The 16911-nt window shown below is 47.2% G+C and overlaps 8 protein-coding genes across 8 annotated transcripts; 5 read left to right on the top strand and 3 right to left on the bottom strand.

Moving 5' to 3' along the window:
• Positions 1-192: 192 nt before the first annotated feature.
• Positions 193-3465, top strand: N7466_010642 (putative sister chromatid cohesion factor (Chl12); the record flags this gene model as incomplete). The annotated part of the gene is made up of 3 exons (XM_057170031.1): positions 193-424; positions 483-2985; positions 3048-3465. The coding sequence occupies 3 exons, from the start codon at positions 193-195 to the stop codon at positions 3463-3465; spliced, it is 3153 nt and encodes a 1050-aa protein (XP_057016640.1).
• Positions 3466-4056: 591 nt separating this feature from the next.
• Positions 4057-4398, bottom strand: N7466_010641 (uncharacterized protein; the record flags this gene model as incomplete). The annotated part of the gene is made up of 1 exon (XM_057170030.1): positions 4057-4398. One exon carries the CDS (start codon positions 4396-4398, stop codon positions 4057-4059), a length of 342 nt encoding a protein of 113 aa, XP_057016639.1.
• A 3451-nt stretch (positions 4399-7849) lies between these two features.
• Positions 7850-8074, top strand: N7466_010640 (uncharacterized protein; the record flags this gene model as incomplete). Its single annotated transcript, XM_057170029.1, has 1 exon — positions 7850-8074. The coding sequence occupies one exon, from the start codon at positions 7850-7852 to the stop codon at positions 8072-8074; it is 225 nt and encodes a 74-aa protein (XP_057016638.1).
• A 333-nt stretch (positions 8075-8407) lies between these two features.
• rscE (uncharacterized protein) lies at positions 8408-10575 on the top strand (the record flags this gene model as incomplete). The annotated part of the gene is made up of 3 exons (XM_057170028.1): positions 8408-8510; positions 8573-9153; positions 9217-10575. The coding sequence occupies 3 exons, from the start codon at positions 8408-8410 to the stop codon at positions 10573-10575; spliced, it is 2043 nt and encodes a 680-aa protein (XP_057016637.1).
• A 439-nt stretch (positions 10576-11014) lies between these two features.
• Positions 11015-12943, bottom strand: N7466_010638 (uncharacterized protein; the record flags this gene model as incomplete). Its single annotated transcript, XM_057170027.1, has 1 exon — positions 11015-12943. One exon carries the CDS (start codon positions 12941-12943, stop codon positions 11015-11017), a length of 1929 nt encoding a protein of 642 aa, XP_057016636.1.
• A 316-nt stretch (positions 12944-13259) lies between these two features.
• Positions 13260-15209, top strand: N7466_010637 (DEAD/DEAH box helicase; the record flags this gene model as incomplete). The annotated part of the gene is made up of 3 exons (XM_057170026.1): positions 13260-13285; positions 13318-13432; positions 13509-15209. 3 exons carry the CDS (start codon positions 13260-13262, stop codon positions 15207-15209), a joined length of 1842 nt encoding a protein of 613 aa, XP_057016635.1.
• A 231-nt stretch (positions 15210-15440) lies between these two features.
• On the bottom strand, positions 15441-16057 carry N7466_010636 (uncharacterized protein; the record flags this gene model as incomplete). Its single annotated transcript, XM_057170025.1, has 3 exons — positions 15441-15770; positions 15873-15986; positions 16046-16057. 3 exons carry the CDS (start codon positions 16055-16057, stop codon positions 15441-15443), a joined length of 456 nt encoding a protein of 151 aa, XP_057016634.1.
• A 310-nt stretch (positions 16058-16367) lies between these two features.
• On the top strand, positions 16368-16880 carry N7466_010635 (acyl-CoA-binding protein; the record flags this gene model as incomplete). Its single annotated transcript, XM_057170024.1, has 3 exons — positions 16368-16565; positions 16627-16698; positions 16770-16880. 3 exons carry the CDS (start codon positions 16368-16370, stop codon positions 16878-16880), a joined length of 381 nt encoding a protein of 126 aa, XP_057016633.1.
• Between the last annotated feature and the right edge of the window lie 31 nt (positions 16881-16911).

Below are 16911 nucleotides of genomic sequence, written 5' to 3'. Positions count from 1 at the left end.
CTATATAAAAAAATTCATCTGGACTTGCCAGGTACGGACTTCGTACATTGAAGTGCAATCAATTTAATACCGCCTAAAAGGGTTTAGCGTGGTGACCGCGCGCGTGTCGGCGCGTCTTCCTATCAGAGAGGGAATCGTCGCCAATTAAGTACAGTCTCGAATCCACGGTTGAAATGACTACGAGACGCTTGGATGCTTCCCTCATCACCTGATTTTCTTTCTTCATTTGATCCTGCTCTTCAGCTCCACTCTGAAGACCCCAACACCACGCTCAACCCACCATCGGAGCTGTTCGAGTCGTTCTCCGACGATATTGAGGCAATCCACCAGCACCGCGTGGAACAGACCCGCAATAAAGTCGTGATCCAACACCGCTCCTGGAACCTGTCAGAGGTGTTTCGCAGTGACGACGATATAAGACCAGGTTTGAACCTCTAGACCTGCTCCATTTGAGTGTTGATCCTAATGTAACTTGTGTCTAGATACTCCGACCAAAGCTACCCCCCGACCAAGTAATTCTACGCAGAGTCGTAATCTGCGCCTGTCATTTCTTCCGTCTTCTCCTCCAACTACAAAAATGCCGTTCATATCATCTCCCAGCGCTGCAGCGGCCGACGATGCGCAAAAAAGAAAAGCAGCGGAAATTGAAAGTCCACAGCCTGGCGAGCCTAAGCGGCAAAGAATCCTTGGAGGATTTGTTGACGACGAGGATGATGATGATGAAAATGAGGATCTTGCCGCCTTCAGAGACGAAGAACTGAAAACCCAGTTTGAGTTGCAAGAAAATACAGAATCAGAGCAGTTCTCAATGCCTGCGCTTTCAGAGCAACCACCGATTTCTACTCATATACAACAACCAACGACTTTCCCTCTCACATCTATAAACCCCGAGCTAGAAATCGCATCTCGGCCTGCACCAAAAAAATTCCAGATCAAAACATGCAACGGCAAGACACACAGCATTTCTCTGAAGAAGAGCCATGTTTCTGTTTCATATGAGCAAATGATCGCTAGCCGGTCTGAAACAGAGCCCGGTAAAGCGAAGAAAAGCTACTATGGGATTGATATTCACCAGTTGCTAGATGACGCGGCAAAAGATAAAAATTCTCCAAAGCCCAAACCATCGCCTCAAGTCAACCCTTCCATTGAAAAGACCGAGGGAGATGCGAAACAGAAGAAGCTAGACTCAATGATGTGGACTGAGAAGTACCGCGCTCGAAAATTCACAGATCTCATTGGAGATGAACGTACCCATCGTTCGGTGCTTCATTGGCTGAAAGCTTGGGAACCGATCGTGTTCCCTGGCTTAGCTCGTTCCCGAACGAAAAAGGCAGACCCCGAGGATGGTGAAGAAGGGCGCATGCATCGGAAAGTTCTCCTGCTTAGTGGGCCCCCTGGACTGGGGAAGACAACCCTAGCGCATGTGTGTGCAAAGCAGGCTGGCTATGAAGTACTCGAAATCAACGCAAGTGATGAGCGTAGTAGAGATGTGGTCAAGGGACGAATTCGAGACGCATTGGGCACAGAGAATGTGAAGGGCTCAAATGTTGAGATTGGCCAGAACAAGGTACGAAGAGCCGCGAAACCTGTCTGCGTTATAGTGGATGAGGTGGATGGTGTCGTTGGTGGAGCTGGTAGTGGAGGCGAGGGTGGATTCATGAAAGCCCTCATCGATCTGGTTGTACTCGACCAGCGCAACTCGAAAAAATCTGCCGAAAATGGCGGACAAAATGGCAAAAAGCGCAAAGGCGACACTTTCCGCTTCCTTCGACCATTGATTCTGGTTTGCAACGATTTATATCACCCAAGTCTACGGCCATTGAGGGCCTCATCCATCGCTGAGATGATTCATGTTCGCCAAGCGCCATTGGAGAACGTTGTCCAGAGAATCAAGACCATTTTCGTTCGAGAAGGCATCCCCTGCGACGGTGATGCAGCTCGGAGGCTCTGCGAGGCAGCTTGGGGGTTATCGGCCAGGAGACAGCGCAACTCTAAGAATTCAGGATCTGCCGAAGGTGACATTCGAAGTGTTCTTGTCGTTGCCGAGGGAGTGGCGCACAAGCTTCGAAACGAACGCCAGGATTCGCTGAGATTGACTAGAAACTGGCTGGAACAACGAGTCCTAAGCGCGTCAACTGAAGGTGGTTCATTCACCAAAGAAATGAGCCGCGGAGGTGTTCGTGAAATTGTGAACCGAGTCTTTACTGAAGCCGCAGGGTTTACAGATGCGCCTGTTGGCAAGGACTCCTTCCAAGACCGATTCAGTGGACCCAATAGCCGGGTCCCTGTTGGCGTTGCCGATTTGCGAAAACGACATGGCATCAATCGCTTAAGAGAGATGATCGATTCTAGCGGCGAGCATGACCGATGTGTCAACGACTGCTTTGCCTCGTATCCCATTCAAGAGTATCAAGACGATACCTTCCTGTCCAAACCAAACGCCGCCTACGATTGGCTTCACTTCCATGACATGATATCTTCCAAAGTACATTCCTCTCAAGAATGGGAGTTATATCCGTACTTGAGTCAATCGGTTCTTGGATTTCACCACCTTTTCGCAACCGCCGGTGGTAAGACGGAGGCTGCTGGCCATGACGAGGATGACGATGACGCCGAAGAAGAGCACCCCTTTTCCGGTCCCAAGGCAGACTTTGCTGCGTTCGAGACACAGAAGCAGAATCGGGCTATTTTGACTGGGTTTCACACTTCCTTCTCGGCACCACTTGTTCGTCTATTCCGGTCACCTGATAACGTGATCGTTGAACTAGTTCCATACCTAGTCCGTATGCTATCCCCAGACGTCAAACCAGTCATTGTCCGAGGAACCGGCGAGTCAAGGAGTACAGCTAGCGTGCGTAAAGAATCAGAGCGTGTCCTTGTTCAGTCTGCCGTGCGAGTGATGGTTGGTCTAGGTGTTACATTTGAGCAAGTCCGAGTGGAAAACGAAGGTGGAAACCATGGTGGATGGGCCTACCGGATGGAGCCGTGAGTGAGACTCCAATCTTCAATGCATGTGGGAAATCTAACTAACTGACTCTCCACAACAGACCAATTGATTCGCTCATAACATTTTCAAAAATTCAAGGTACCTCCTTGGCAAATTCCAGTGGCAATGCACCCGTCCGCTATGCAGTCCGCCAAGCATTGGATCAGGAATATCGGAAAGAGACCCTGAGAAAGCAATCCAGTGCGTTAAGCGCATCAGCGAAGGCCGCCAGGGCAGCACTTGGTAAATCTGCCACAGAAGAAGGCGAGGCTGCCCGGAGAATCAGAGAAGGACTGGTCAAGCGTGACTTCTTTGGGCGGGTAATCCAGGAAACTCCCGGGTCCAAGGACTTGGAAGATGGAAGCCATAACGATGAAAGCTCGAAAGCTGGCAGGAAAGTCTGGGTTACCTTCCATGAAGGATTCTCAAATGCAGTGCGAAAGCCAATATCAATGGGGGAGTTGTTGAGTGGGCTGTGAGATGATTTACGTATATATGTCAATGTTTCTTGGGGTGTCGTGTAGTGGCGTTTTTTTTTTTTCATTTACTGGGCATTCGGCTTGTTTCTGTTTCTGTTCATATTTCATCCAAATCAACACATGTATAGTCTATCATTCATATATAGAATTCATGAGAAACTAAAGTTTTGTTTTCTTTTAATACCAATTAGAGAATAACTTCAATCAAATTCAGATTAAATCAATTGATGAGATTAAAACATGAGCAAACATTTAAACCAATAAAACAGTAATCTATAAAATCCCAACGCCCAGTACAAGTATTTTTATAACCAGCAAATGTAAACACATTTTAATACCATTAGTTCCATCCCAAAATAAGCAACCAAATAACAAAGATCGCCAGCCGGCGTAGATAATCGTGATTAATATTCAAGTCGTGTCGTCGTCAAAGCGGCAAGGCGGCAAGGCTCACGTAGTAGAGGCCGTAGGAAACAATAAAGAATGAAAAACGAGAGAGAGAGAGAGAGAGAAAGCATCGAGACAGATCAAAGTCGAATGTGCACGACAGTCAGGCAAGTAAACAGAAAGCCCAGGTCGTGGAAGAGTAGTTTAGCGCATGCTGAAGTAGCTGGCAACGGCCTCATTGTGCACAGCCTTGAGAGCAGCCTCCTTGTCAGAGACCTTGGTTGGCTTGGAGCTCAGAGAGAACCACTTCTTCTTGTTGGCGTCCGCTGTACCCTTGAGAGTAGTTGCGGTAGAAACAGTGGAGTGTATGGAGGCATCGTCGGCGATTGTCTTGGTCGAGCTCTTGGTAGAGGAAGCGCTGGATCGGTTCTTGATCTTCTCCTTGATATGATTCTTAAGCGCAGTAGGCCATTGTTCGGGCTCATCTGGGAAACCTGGGGTTTGCCCAGAAGGGGTGTGGGCGATGGCAGGGAAGAGAAGGTTCATGATGAAGGTTGGAGGTATGATTGAGTTGAATAGATTGGTTTGTTTTGAAGATGGAATGCTTGAGCCAAGGCAATCAAGAATGATCTTTGTTGTGTTTGATAGATTGAGAATGATATTTTCACCAGTGGGGGGGATGTCAGTTGGCCTTATATAGATTGTCAGTCACCTACTATACCCCGTCGTCAACTCCGAGGGAAAAAAAAAATTAAGAATTACTAGTAAAAATAAAATAAAAAAAAGGAAAAATAATCAAAACTAGAAAAAAAAAGTATTAAAAAAACGCCCTCAAACCCAAAGATCCACCGTCAAAGCCCATCATAATGAGTCGAAAGCTGTGAAGCGTTCGGAAAAAAAGACGTCAGAGTCAAGAGTGGAGCACGTATAGCGTCGGACTTGCGACGTCTAACGTCGGAGTAGATCTCGGAGTTCCCTAAAACCCAGATTGTTAGGCTGGTTTGGCCAGTTTGGCTTGTTTGCTGTGTTTGAATCGTTTCGAATTTGTAATCGAAATCTTAATTGCAAACCATTTGAGCACATGTCAGTAGAATGTTATTCAAGTACATGATCCATTTACTCCATAATTCATGTTTACAGTAATATTGAATCCCGCTTATCCCAATTGTTTTCCTTTTCCAAGGTTGGACTATGAACAGGAGTTATGATTCAAGAAAGGAAGCAAACCAGAAGCAAACCAGAAGCAAACTTGGACTAAATCGAAAGGGCGTCCAGTGAGCTGCTAGACCCCATAATTTCCAAAATCCTCGTGTCAGTATAGCCTAATTGAATGAGCCCAATGCCGCGGGCTCCTAATTCGGTAGTCAAGGTTGGGCGTTACTTCCTACCGGTTCAGGACCCCGTTTCAGTAATCAACACGAAAGGGCGCATGATGCGTCAGCCTTTCAGCCTGCCTAAGCTTGACTCACGCCTGAGGCTGTTCAACCTTTTACTTGGCCCTTATAAAAACTATAAAAACGACGCTTACGAAAGATCTCGGATGCCTAAGCTTCTTATGTATGATTTCATCATTTCTCTCTCAGGCATTGTCGATGTAGTCAGTACTCACATCCTGTCGTCATTCTGGAGAAACCTAGATTCGTGTATACTGGGAAGCCTAGAATTCAGCAGTCCAAATCCAAAAGTGGAAATCGCGCATTGGAATCTACATATGCAACCTACTTTCAAATGTTCAGAGCGCAGGTCATTCTCTCTTCTCTCCTGCTCTGAAACCCTGAAGTTTGTACATGGAGATCAAAGGGACCCCACTTCCCGCCGCTAAGATATATCCAGGAAGAAATTTTTTTTCTTCCCACCAGAGCCTCCACATATGGAGCTTTCTTAGAATAGAGAGACGGAGAAATATGGGTCTCTACTACCGACCTAGACTTTGATCACGGCTACCAGCGGACAAGGCCTTATGGTTATAGAAACATTACCTGCACATGCACATGTGGTATACCCAAATAACAAATTTATCTGTGATGTTGATCGAGAGACGATTACTAAGAGTAGAATGACAGCCTAGATTTGAAAGTTTCGTGGCTTATGACTCAGGGTGAATCCAATGTCCAATAAATGATCTAGTGCGGGGAATTCGTTGGCGGGAGGATGCCGTTTGGTTTGGGCAACTTTTTCCTTTTAGTCTTGGCGATTTGTATACCTAGTAAAAAAAAAAAAAAGTAAAAAATAGAATAAAAACTCAAGAGTAAGAAAATGATCGATCGGCATTAGAATCTAGAATCCCAGCTAAGAAAATGGCGTGTGAGAGAAAACGTGGTGTCGGTTGGAGCCTAGTCCGAAGGCTTGAGGTTTTAGTCCGAGTTTTATTCCGACGTTCGATTTTTTTCTTTCATATTTTACTCCGATATCAGACTATAGTAACTCCGTGGAACAATACCACCTGATTGAGGCAAATTTTGCTCCGACGCTTAGTTCCGTATACTATTCTAGGAAAAATCTGCATTCTTAAAGATATGTATAGTATTGCGAAGAACGATTTCAATCGAGATGCTGTTTAGGGGCTCTACGGAGACTTTGCCTTCTCTGATTGGTCACATCCATGTGAGATCAATTTACTCCGGATCCAAACTGGTCCGAGCATCATTTCCCCCAATTGTCATCAGATCCAGCCGATGATTGATTCATGCCAAGATCTAACATGTTAAACCCGCGCCCTGTGAGGCTTGGAAACCCCCCACTCATTATGGTGGAGATGACACTAAGGGTCATCCGTACATACTAGATTTCAGATTTAGGCACGACCCCTCTAGGACTAGGGGTTTTCCCGATGGATTTGAAATCTAAAATATTGTTCGTGTATGTATACTAGTACATATGCCATATGAAAAGTGTCTTGGGCTATTGATTTTCCCGATGGATTTGAAATCTAAAATATTGTTCGTGTATGTATACTAGTACATATGCCATATGAAAAGTGTCTTGGGCTATTGATTTTCCCGGTGGATTTGAAATCCAATTGATATATTGTTTATGAATACATATGCCATTTTCCAAAAAATTGCCTTCAAATGCTTTATCACTGTCTGTCTCTCCGTCGCTCTTTTCCAAGGTTCCGCTCATACATATATCTACATGTATGTATCTAGTCCTTATGTATGGACTTTCTTGAATTGATGTTGAACATCTGGATGAGAAACGCAACCTGTAGGCAAGCCAACCCAAGAATTGAATAGCCCAAGTTGGAATTCATCAGATCTTGTGCCAATTGACCACAAGGTCGATAACCACCAGTTGACATAGAGCTGTACTGCCGAACTAAAGAACGGTCGTTCCACATTCGAATTGATGGATAGTTATCTGCTGCCCATGTGTGAAAAATATACTGCACATGTGGGTAGTGTACTTAGCACTGGAGGTAGACCATCCAACCCTAGAAGTACATAAGAACCAAGGAAGCAAATGATAGAATAATGAAATAGCTAGGCACAATCTTGAAATGTTTCTAAGATAATTGATTGCTAGTTAATCAATTTGCAGATTGTGCTGGTTAGCCCCCGAGGTCTCGAGGTCGGAACCACAAGGTTGGAATTTGATGAACCTGCACATCTGAGATTCCTTATAGGTAAACCCAGAGAATATATATGAGTGGGAACTTGGGACTTGTGGGGTCGTATACCTACAGCCCTGGAGTATGTATGGGGTAAAAAATTGACCAATTTGATTTGCTATTTGTAAGCATTTCCGAGTGCCGAGTTAACTAACTAACTAACTAGTTCAATGTTGCCATGAATAATCATGTCATGAACAAGCCTGGGGGAGAGAACCCCCACGTCTAGAGAATCTGGTAGGGGACGTTGCAGATAATCGATACTTGAATTTTGGGCTTTAAAAATGTCTTTAAATCTACCTTGTTGATAGTGACTCACCAGATATTCTCTTTCAAGGCTGTCACTTGTCTCCAAATCTAAGCCTTTGATTCCCACAACATTGAACAATGTCACTTAAATCCATCACTTTCTATGGTCATGCGAGCGGCGCCAATCCTTGGAAGGTCGTCATGGTTCTCGAGGAGCTTGCAATCCCTTACACCCAGAAGATCATGGCTATGGTCGATTTGAAGGAGCCCTTTGAGTCAATCAACCCCAACGGCCGTGTCCCGGCCATCCAAGACCCCCAATACCGTCTCATATATTCACCAAACCAGAATAATAATAAGTAGAAAACAAAGGTAGTAAAGTAAGGATGTGAAAGCTGGATGTTTTGGTAGAAAGGAAACGCTAGTCCTGAAACAGATTAGGCGGTGAAAGCCCGTCTTGGCGAAACCGCGAGTTTTCCGTGTCGCGACATCCACCTCTCATCCCCATTGATCCAGCACCCGGTCCAATCATCCCCTTTCGCTGATTTCTCATCAGATTGGGCCATCTGTTACCACGTACAAATCTGTCAGCCTATGTTCTGTTACAACAATACGCAATTCGTTCAATTTGCGCGTTCGACATAAAAAAGAGCCGATCCTCTTGTCGCCCGCGACAGCTACTTTGCCTGAATCATCATGGATGACATGTCGGTCAACCCTGCCACCGCGTTGGACAATGCCCAGTCTGCGACTGGCTCAGATGCTGCCGCAGAAGCATCTCACGCCGCCAGTGGCTCCGGTAATTCGCCTCCCCCCTAAGCCCTGTCTAAAATAAGATCATTGTAGCTCACTAGATAACAGAGGCGCAATCGCGCCAGGAGTCACCCGTGAAGAAGGCTGAGAACCCCACTGGATCTGATAACCCCCTCGATGCTCCGGCCTCTCCTAAACCCCAAAACGGCAACACCGAGCCAGAGGATGAGGAGATGGGTGGCACCGAGACGGACGCAAAGCGCGATACTGAGGGGTTGGAGGATGCCGCGGGAGAGTCACAGCCCCCCGCTGATGCCACTGAGGGTCTTGAAGATGCCGTGGGTGAAGATCAGCCGGCACCGACCAAGTCATCTTTGGAAGCCTCTGCCCGTGACCACCTGCTGGCCCAAACACACGCCATCATCCTTCCCAGCTATGCTAGCTGGTTTGACATGAGCACCGTCAACAGAATTGAAAAGAAAGCTGTTGAAGAGTTCTTCAACGGCCGGAACCGCAGCAAGACTCCCGCCACATACAAGGATTACCGTGATTTCATGATCAACACCTACCGGTTGAACCCCATTGAATATTTAACAGTGACTGCTTGCCGTCGCAACCTTGCCGGTGATGTTTGCGCGATTATGCGCATTCATTCGTTCCTAGAGCAATGGGGTTTGATTAATTACCAAGTAAGAAATCCAAATGCGTGACTTACTTTCTCTCTTCTGGCCCACTAACAAAGGTCTTTCAAGGTCGATCCTCAATCCCGACCATCCAGCATTGGCCCCCCATTCACTGGCCATTTCCGTATTGTTGCCGACACCCCTCGTGGCTTGCAACCTTTCCAGCCCGGTCCACAACCCGTTGTTTCTTCTGGCAAAGCCCTCCCAGCAACTGAACGCGCTGCCTCCGCTACTCCCGCCATTAAGACAGATCTTGATCTCCGCCGCAATGTCTACGACAATAAGGGCAAGGACGTTACTCCATTTTCGGACAAGGAGAAGCAAACTAATGGTGCTACAAATGGAACCGAGACTCAAGAGCCTCGGAAGAAGTCACACTGCTTTTCCTGCGGTATTGATTGTACTCGACTCCGATTCCATTACGCCAAGGCATCCCCAACCTCAGCAAATGCAAACGCCCCGAACACCAAATACGACATGTGCCCTAACTGCTTCCTTGAAGCCCGTATGCCTTCTAGCCATAACGCCTCGGACTTTGTCAAGCTGGAGGACAAGGGACACTCCCACGTGGCCGATAAGGATGCGCCCTGGTCGGATTCAGAGCTACTTTTGCTTCTGGAGGCCCTAGAAAGCTTTGATGATAACTGGGAGCAGATTGCTAACCATGTTGGTACTCGCACCAGCGAGGAGTGTGTGATGCAATTTTTGCAACTCGAGATCGAGGACAAGTATGTCGAAGACTTGCCCGAGCTTCGCTCTGGCCCCGGCAGGGAGCCAATCAGCGCAACAGAGAACCCGGTCCTTTCAGTTGTTGCATTCCTGGCGCAGATGGCGGATCCCGCAGTGGCTGCTGCCGCCGCCGGCCGTACAGTCGAGGAGATCCGGAAGGAGTTGCGCAACCAACTGGAGAAGGGTGATAGGAAGGGCAAGGAGTCAGTCAAGGCCGAAGACTCGATGGATGTGGATATTGTTCGCCAAGCTGAGAAGCCCAAGGAGTCACTTGCCACTGTGACTCTGGCAGCTTCAGCTGCTCGCGCTAGTGCCCTTGCCTCACATGAAGAGCGTGAAATGACTCGTTTGGTTGGGGCTGCAGTTAACGTGACCTTGCAAAAGTTCGAGATCAAGCTGCAGCAGTTCAACGAGATGGAGGAAGTCATTGAGGTTGAACGTCGAGAACTGGAACAGGCTCGTCAACAGCTCTTCCTGGACCGCATGGCTTTCAAGAAGCGCGTCAAGGAGGCACAGGATGCTTTGCAGGCTGTTAGCCTTCAGGGTCCCAGCGAACACACCAACACCATGCTCGCAGGTGCCGCCACTGCTGGTATTGGAAACCACTACAGCTTCCAACCTGTTGGTGGAGACGCGCGCGCTGGAGCTCAACCATTGAGCGCCGAGGCTGGCGCTGATTTCAAAACTCTCGACCTGTAACTTCTTCCTCAATGCATGTACGATATCCCATGTGCGGAGAAGAGAGAGAGAGCGAGAGGGGACTTTCGTGATCTGGTGGTGTTTATGATTTTCGAGTAGTTTTTTTTTGTGGTTAGGAAAAGGCGCAGTCTCTATTATCTACTGGAGTTTGAGTTGATTTGCCCTACAAGACCTGATTGATGAGTTTAGGTATTGTTTATTTTATTATTATTTTACCCTCAGGAGATGGAGCCATCGGGCCAAAGGTCCTCTATCCTATGACCTATTTTCTTGAATATTTCTTTTCTCTAGCTAATTATAAATGTAGGCGATGGGAATGCCTGATATCCTGTGCAAAATTGGTTTGCATGTAAAACGAATCGTATTTCGATTGGGGGTATATGTAGTATGTATTAAATGTCTATTTATGGAGTCATCAATGCCGCTGAGTATGTGTGTATCAGGGAATTGGCTCTTTTGTACTTCCATGCCGCGGCACTTGAACAACAATGCTTGGTCTGAGACTAGGACTGGGTTCATCGACATCCATGCGGTCCTCGCCTGCTCCATCGGGAGCTTCGTTGTCCTCCACTGCGCCGTCTCCAGTATCCTCGTCGGCCGAGTCATCAATTCCGACAATATTGGTAGGCAAATGATCGGATGGTCTCCTTTTTCTGGGTCTCCGTGATCTTTCAATTTCTTCCTCCGATGACCCTTCCTCATACATCGCCCAGCGTCTTTTTTGTCGATTTTCAACCAACTCGGCTTCGAGGTCTTGAGTACCATCCTTGTAATCTTCCCAATCGCCCCGGTAAAGAGTTCGGTCGCGCCAGTCAACCAGGTCCTCTCTTGACTTGCGTTCGGGGGCAGGCTTGCGAGAAAGTGCGTCTTTTTCAATTTCGTTCTCCGGAACAAGGGAGGCATTGAGACGAGATGGCACGGGTTCTTCCAATAGATGCCATAGCTTTATTTCCTCGCGGCGACTCATTTCTAGATCGAGGAGGTTTGCATGCTCATCTTCGGGATCTAGAGGCATTTCTTCCCATGCGGTCTTTGGAATTTGAGGTAATGAACGCTGAATTGGAATCGGGGCTGGTTGTGAGCCCGCGGCCTCCAATTTAGACTGACTATCACCTTCCGATTGGCTTAGAATATCATCCTGATCAGAGTTGTTGGAGTCTTCGTCCTCATGGGTAATCTGAAGAGCTTCATCGTAGCTGATAGTCCGAGGCTCCTTTTCGTCATCCACATCATCTGTGATGGTCAACCGATTTCGACGTGCGAGATTGACAAAGAAACTAGCTCCACCTCGGTCGTGTTCCATATTCAACACGTCCAGAGCAGCTCGAACGTCTCTCTTTCGAACGAAGCTTCCTCTGTCTCTGCCTATTGCATGCAGACCATGTAGTCGTGACATGGCAAAGAAGAGAGCGGATTGAATCAAACGGCGCGTAACGCTCATTGTCAAAGCGTAGAAATCCATGAGAGCTTCACCGTGCAGCGACGGAGACTCAGATTTTGATTGAACGATGTTACTCCAGCAATCTTCCGATCTTGACCCGCCGAAATTCATGAACATTGTTTCAGAGAGATGTATCCAATGTGGAATATTGAACAAATTGGCAGCGAGATCGATCCTGCCTGGCAAGGGGGCATTGATTTCTCGTGCAATGAGTTTCTTAGCCTGGGCTTTGGCAATAATCGCATTATCGTCATAAGTTACGCGGCCCGCAATCTCCACATCAAGGTCTTCTCTCATTGTCAGGACCCGCGCGTATTTATCCAGCTCGGCGCAGCATTCTTTACTGACTTCCATGGCAGCGGGAACGTCACCCAGGATTATTGTGTTGAGCTGTCGCTTCAGGATATGCTGATCTTCCAAGCCACGCTGGAGTACTTTGAGGTAATCCAGCACTTCCAATTCTGACTTGCTCCCAAGAAGAGCGGCGACCTGCCCGAGTCCATTCTTGCCCTTCCGGCCGAGAAGTTGGAAGAGTGATATTTTTTCCGCTGCGGTCCAGATCACTGTACCTATCTGGGTGGTTTCATCGTCATCGGTTGCTTCAGTAGTTGTTGATATATCACTCTCGGTTTGTTCCAAGAGTGTGGTGTATTGAGTTAATGACTTTTCATCCAAGATTGCGAGAAGCGTATCCCAGTGCTCCCATCGGGTTTGTGAGGAATTTGGTTCATCTTCGTTGGCTCCTTCCCGCCCACTTTCAAAATTTTCATGATCTTGTGGTGGATTCTGATCTTGTGATACCGAAAGGCTGAGGTCAAAGGGTTCAAGTTGGGAATTAGAGCGCCGTTGCTGTCGCCCGCGATTGGACTCGAGAGAGAAATCGGAGTCATCGGAGTTGTCGTGGTCGGAAGAAGAGTTGCTGCTCATCATGGGAGACTCGCAAGCTCACAGCGCATAACAAATTGGAGACGGAACATCACAGCCACGTCTGCGAGATCGTAAAGTCGTTCAATTGAACGAGAGAGATAGTAAAAAGTGGAGGGAAAATTAAGAAGCATTAAATGCTGAGGTCCACCAGCAACGTTATCGATAAGAAATGTTTGCACTGTTTGCACTGTTTGTCATCCACAAGCTTCATCTTGATTCTTGAAGTCTTAAGCTGCTTTTCTTTCTTGCATGGATTTCATTCGGAGATTGGGCTTACTTACAGTCTCAAGGTCGTGTAAAAGACCGACCAGAAGACATGCAGTACCACATTGCTGGCGAAGTGTGCGATCCAACTCCACTCTTCCACTACCTAGCTCAAGCATCGTTCTCCGCGACTACCAGGAGGAAAGCATACAGTCGGTGCTTAAGTACCTAGGTGAAGGCCACCGACGTCTTGGAATATCGCTAGCTACTGGCGCAGGCAAAACTGTTAGTTGACATAAATCTTCCCTATATGTCCTTCCTCCCCACTGAAAGAAGTTTATTAATCCTTTCTTCTTCCCAGGTCATATTCACGCAACTCATCGACCGAGTCCCGCCACATGATGCCAAAGCAACGAAGACTATGATTATTGTACATCGTCGCGAACTGGTCGAACAAGCAGCGAAACATTGCCGACTTGCTTATCCAGAAAAATTCGTGGAAATTGAGATGGGTCAGAATAAAGCCACCGGACATGGCGACATTATCATTGCATCCGTACAAACTCTCTCCCGAGGGCGCATTAACAAATTCGATCCCAGCGCTTTCAAACTCGTTCTTGTAGATGAAGCACACCATATCGTGGCACGATCATACCGCGAAGTTCTAGGTTATTTTGGATTAAATGAACCTACTCCCAACACTCCTGTGCTTGTTGGAGTCTCTGCGACATTTGCACGATTCGATGGACTCAAACTCGGTGCTGCCATCGACCACATTGTCTATCACAAAGACTATGTCGACATGATTGAGGACAATTGGCTGGCAAATGCGGTTTTCACCACGGTCAAGTCAGAAGCAAATCTTTCCACTGTCAAAAAAGACAAATTTGGTGACTTTGCCCTTGGCTCGCTTTCCCAAGCTGTCAATACTGCTAGTACGAACAACATCACAGTTCGGACATGGATGGCCAATTCGCAGGGCCGAAAATCCACTCTGGTTTTCTGTGTGGATGTTGAACATGCCAGACAACTAACCGCGACTTTCCGCGAGCATGGCGTCGATGCTCGCTACATCACAGCCACTACGCACAAGAACGTTCGATCAGAGCAACTTGAAGCTTTTAAGAATCAAGAGTTCCCAGTGCTGCTGAATTGTGGCTTATTCACAGAGGGCACTGATATTCCGAATATCGATTGTGTGCTCCTAGCGCGACCAACCCGATCAAGAAACCTGCTCATTCAAATGATCGGGCGTGGGCTGCGTCTCTTCCCCGGAAAGGAGAACTGCCACATCATTGACATGGTTGCCTCGTTGGAGACAGGGGTCCTCTCAACCCCGACACTCTTTGGTCTTCACCCCGACGAGGTCCTAGACAAGTCCAGCGCGAAGGAAATCCAAGAAAGCAATTCGGAACAATCTATAGCCCCCCCAGTGGAGTGTATAACACCTCAAGGGGAATCAGACGGAAAAAACCCAAATCTAAAATTCACAAAATACGACAGCATCTATGATCTTCTAGAAGACACCCAGTCCGAGAGACATATCAGGTCTCTCAGCCAAAATGCCTGGGTCCGGGTGGACGCTACCAAGTACCTACTATCCGAATCTTCTGGATGGTTAAGCATCGAGCAAGACAACGAGATGTTCACCGTGAACCACGTCATGAAATTCAACGACCCAACGACCGAGAAGATTCAATTCACCCGCCCACGGCTGATTGCATCTGGGCCGGACTTGGAAACTGCCGTCCGCGCAGCAGACACGTATGCAGGCAATAAGTTCGAAAAGCGATATATCTCATCCCGGCAACCCTGGCGGCAGAACCCAGCCACGTCGGCGCAGATTGCAATGCTGAACAAAGCCCACATCCGAGACGGCAAACTGAAGACTGGAGATCTAACACGTGGCCAGGCCACTGATATGATTACCAAGCTAAAATTTGGGGGCAAGAAACGGTTCAAGGAAATTGAGGCTAAGCAACGCAAGATGCAACGGAAAGTCGACGAGATGGATGAGTTGCGACGAAGGACTGATGTCAAAGTTGGGCCGTTGGAAGGCTAATGATGAAATCTCACCTCATCTGCCGTGTAAATTATGTACGTATACCCAGTCCCTTAACTCAACGCGGGACTGAACTTGGTTGTAATACCCAATCCCAAGAGCGACAGTCGATAACAAGACAAGCTCCATCTGCACCAATCTGAATTCTCCTTAAGGTGTTACCTTTGAACACAGAATTAAACACAAGTACTTAATAGTACACCAGTAGGCAGTAGAACAATTGCCAGCCCATCAAGAAAGCCCATGAAAACCCCGGCGATACAGATCCATCAACTGTCCAAGCGCCTCCTCATCTTGATCCAGCTGCATTTTCATCCGATGGACCTGCTCACTCATATCATTTATCCAGTCGCCCAGTGGTGCCAGCGCAGTATCATAAACATCCATCGTATGCATCGCACCATAACGGGAATGTAATTGGGCCAGAGTTTGTGTGAAATCTATGAATCTTCGTTTGTTGATCTCTAGGTAATCGGTCTCCTGGACGAGCAATCTTGTAAGTGTTGAGAACTCCGAGGTTTTCTGAGGACTGTAGAGACTTGAGCTGTTTTTGCGTTTTTGCTGGAGTGTTGAAACACAAATGTCAGTAAGTTAGATGCCGGGTTTAGAAAACAGACATAGCTCGGGCTTGTGATGCTTGCTCTAGGTAACGAAGATACTAACCTTGTCTGCTGGTTGACCGGGGAGAGATTCCTCAGCCTTGCGTTTGTTGATATTCTGCTCAAGATGTGGATGGGGAGAGGTTTTGGCGAGTGTTGCTGAGGACGCGTTGCTGTTCTGTCGATCTGCATTAGTTTTTAAGACCGTTAAGACCGTTCTTGTATTAATAAACTGACTTTGTCAACCATGTTGATATGATGTCCATCGCAAAATGACGAGTGGGGAATAGGTATGGTCATGTTATGGGTGGTTATTATTGTAAAAGGAAAGTTTGAAGGCTGAAAGATGCATACATGTTTGTTTAAGTATGTTTGTTACAGGTACAATAGAAGAATCATATTGTCCATTTTGATACTCTAATACTTCCAATGATAATCTCCCAAGTAACCCAAGGCTCAAATTTGCTAAAACTGTGGACAAAAACAATAGATTATTTACATAAATCTTATACTTCGGCTTTGAGCACACAAGACCAGCTTACTAAGCTTACATAATCGCATGTCACCTGGCGGGGTAGACGATCAGGAAATCCTTCACCCCGCTCTCTCCAAGTCGTTTACAACCTCACGAATCTCTCTCCCCTTCACCGATATCACCAATACCGCCATCATGTCCTCCCTCAATGAACGCTTCGAAGCCGCTGCCGCCGATGTGAAGAACCTCAAGGCGAAGCCTACCGATAACGAGTTGCTGGAGGTAAATACAGCTTGTTCTCTGCTTCTGGCCCCTTTGTTTTTGATACTGACAGGCCATCTAGCTCTACGGCCTCTACAAGCAAGCCACGACCGGTGACAATGACACAACAAAGCCCGGAGCTTTCAGCTTCAAGGTAAGCATACTATGCTGCCCCCATGTTCATACCACGAGACTTTCCCGCTAATGCGAATACTCTCATGACAGGAGAAGTACAAGTGGGAGGCATGGACCAAGGTCCAGGGAAAGACCCAGGACGAAGCCAAGGAGGATTACATTAAGCTTGTTGATCAGCTCAAGGCCAGTCATGGATTCTAAGAGGTTATTTGTAACAAGAGCCGATGTTAGC

The sequence above is a fragment of the Penicillium verhagenii genome, assembly GCF_028828195.1.
Source record: "Penicillium verhagenii strain IBT 33310 chromosome Unknown utg000011l_segment0_segment0, whole genome shotgun sequence".
In the NCBI taxonomy this organism is placed as follows: Eukaryota; Fungi; Ascomycota; class Eurotiomycetes; order Eurotiales; family Aspergillaceae; genus Penicillium; species Penicillium verhagenii.
The sequence above is the reverse complement of the archived record's forward strand: the minus strand, read 5'-3'. Positions and strand labels throughout refer to the sequence as shown.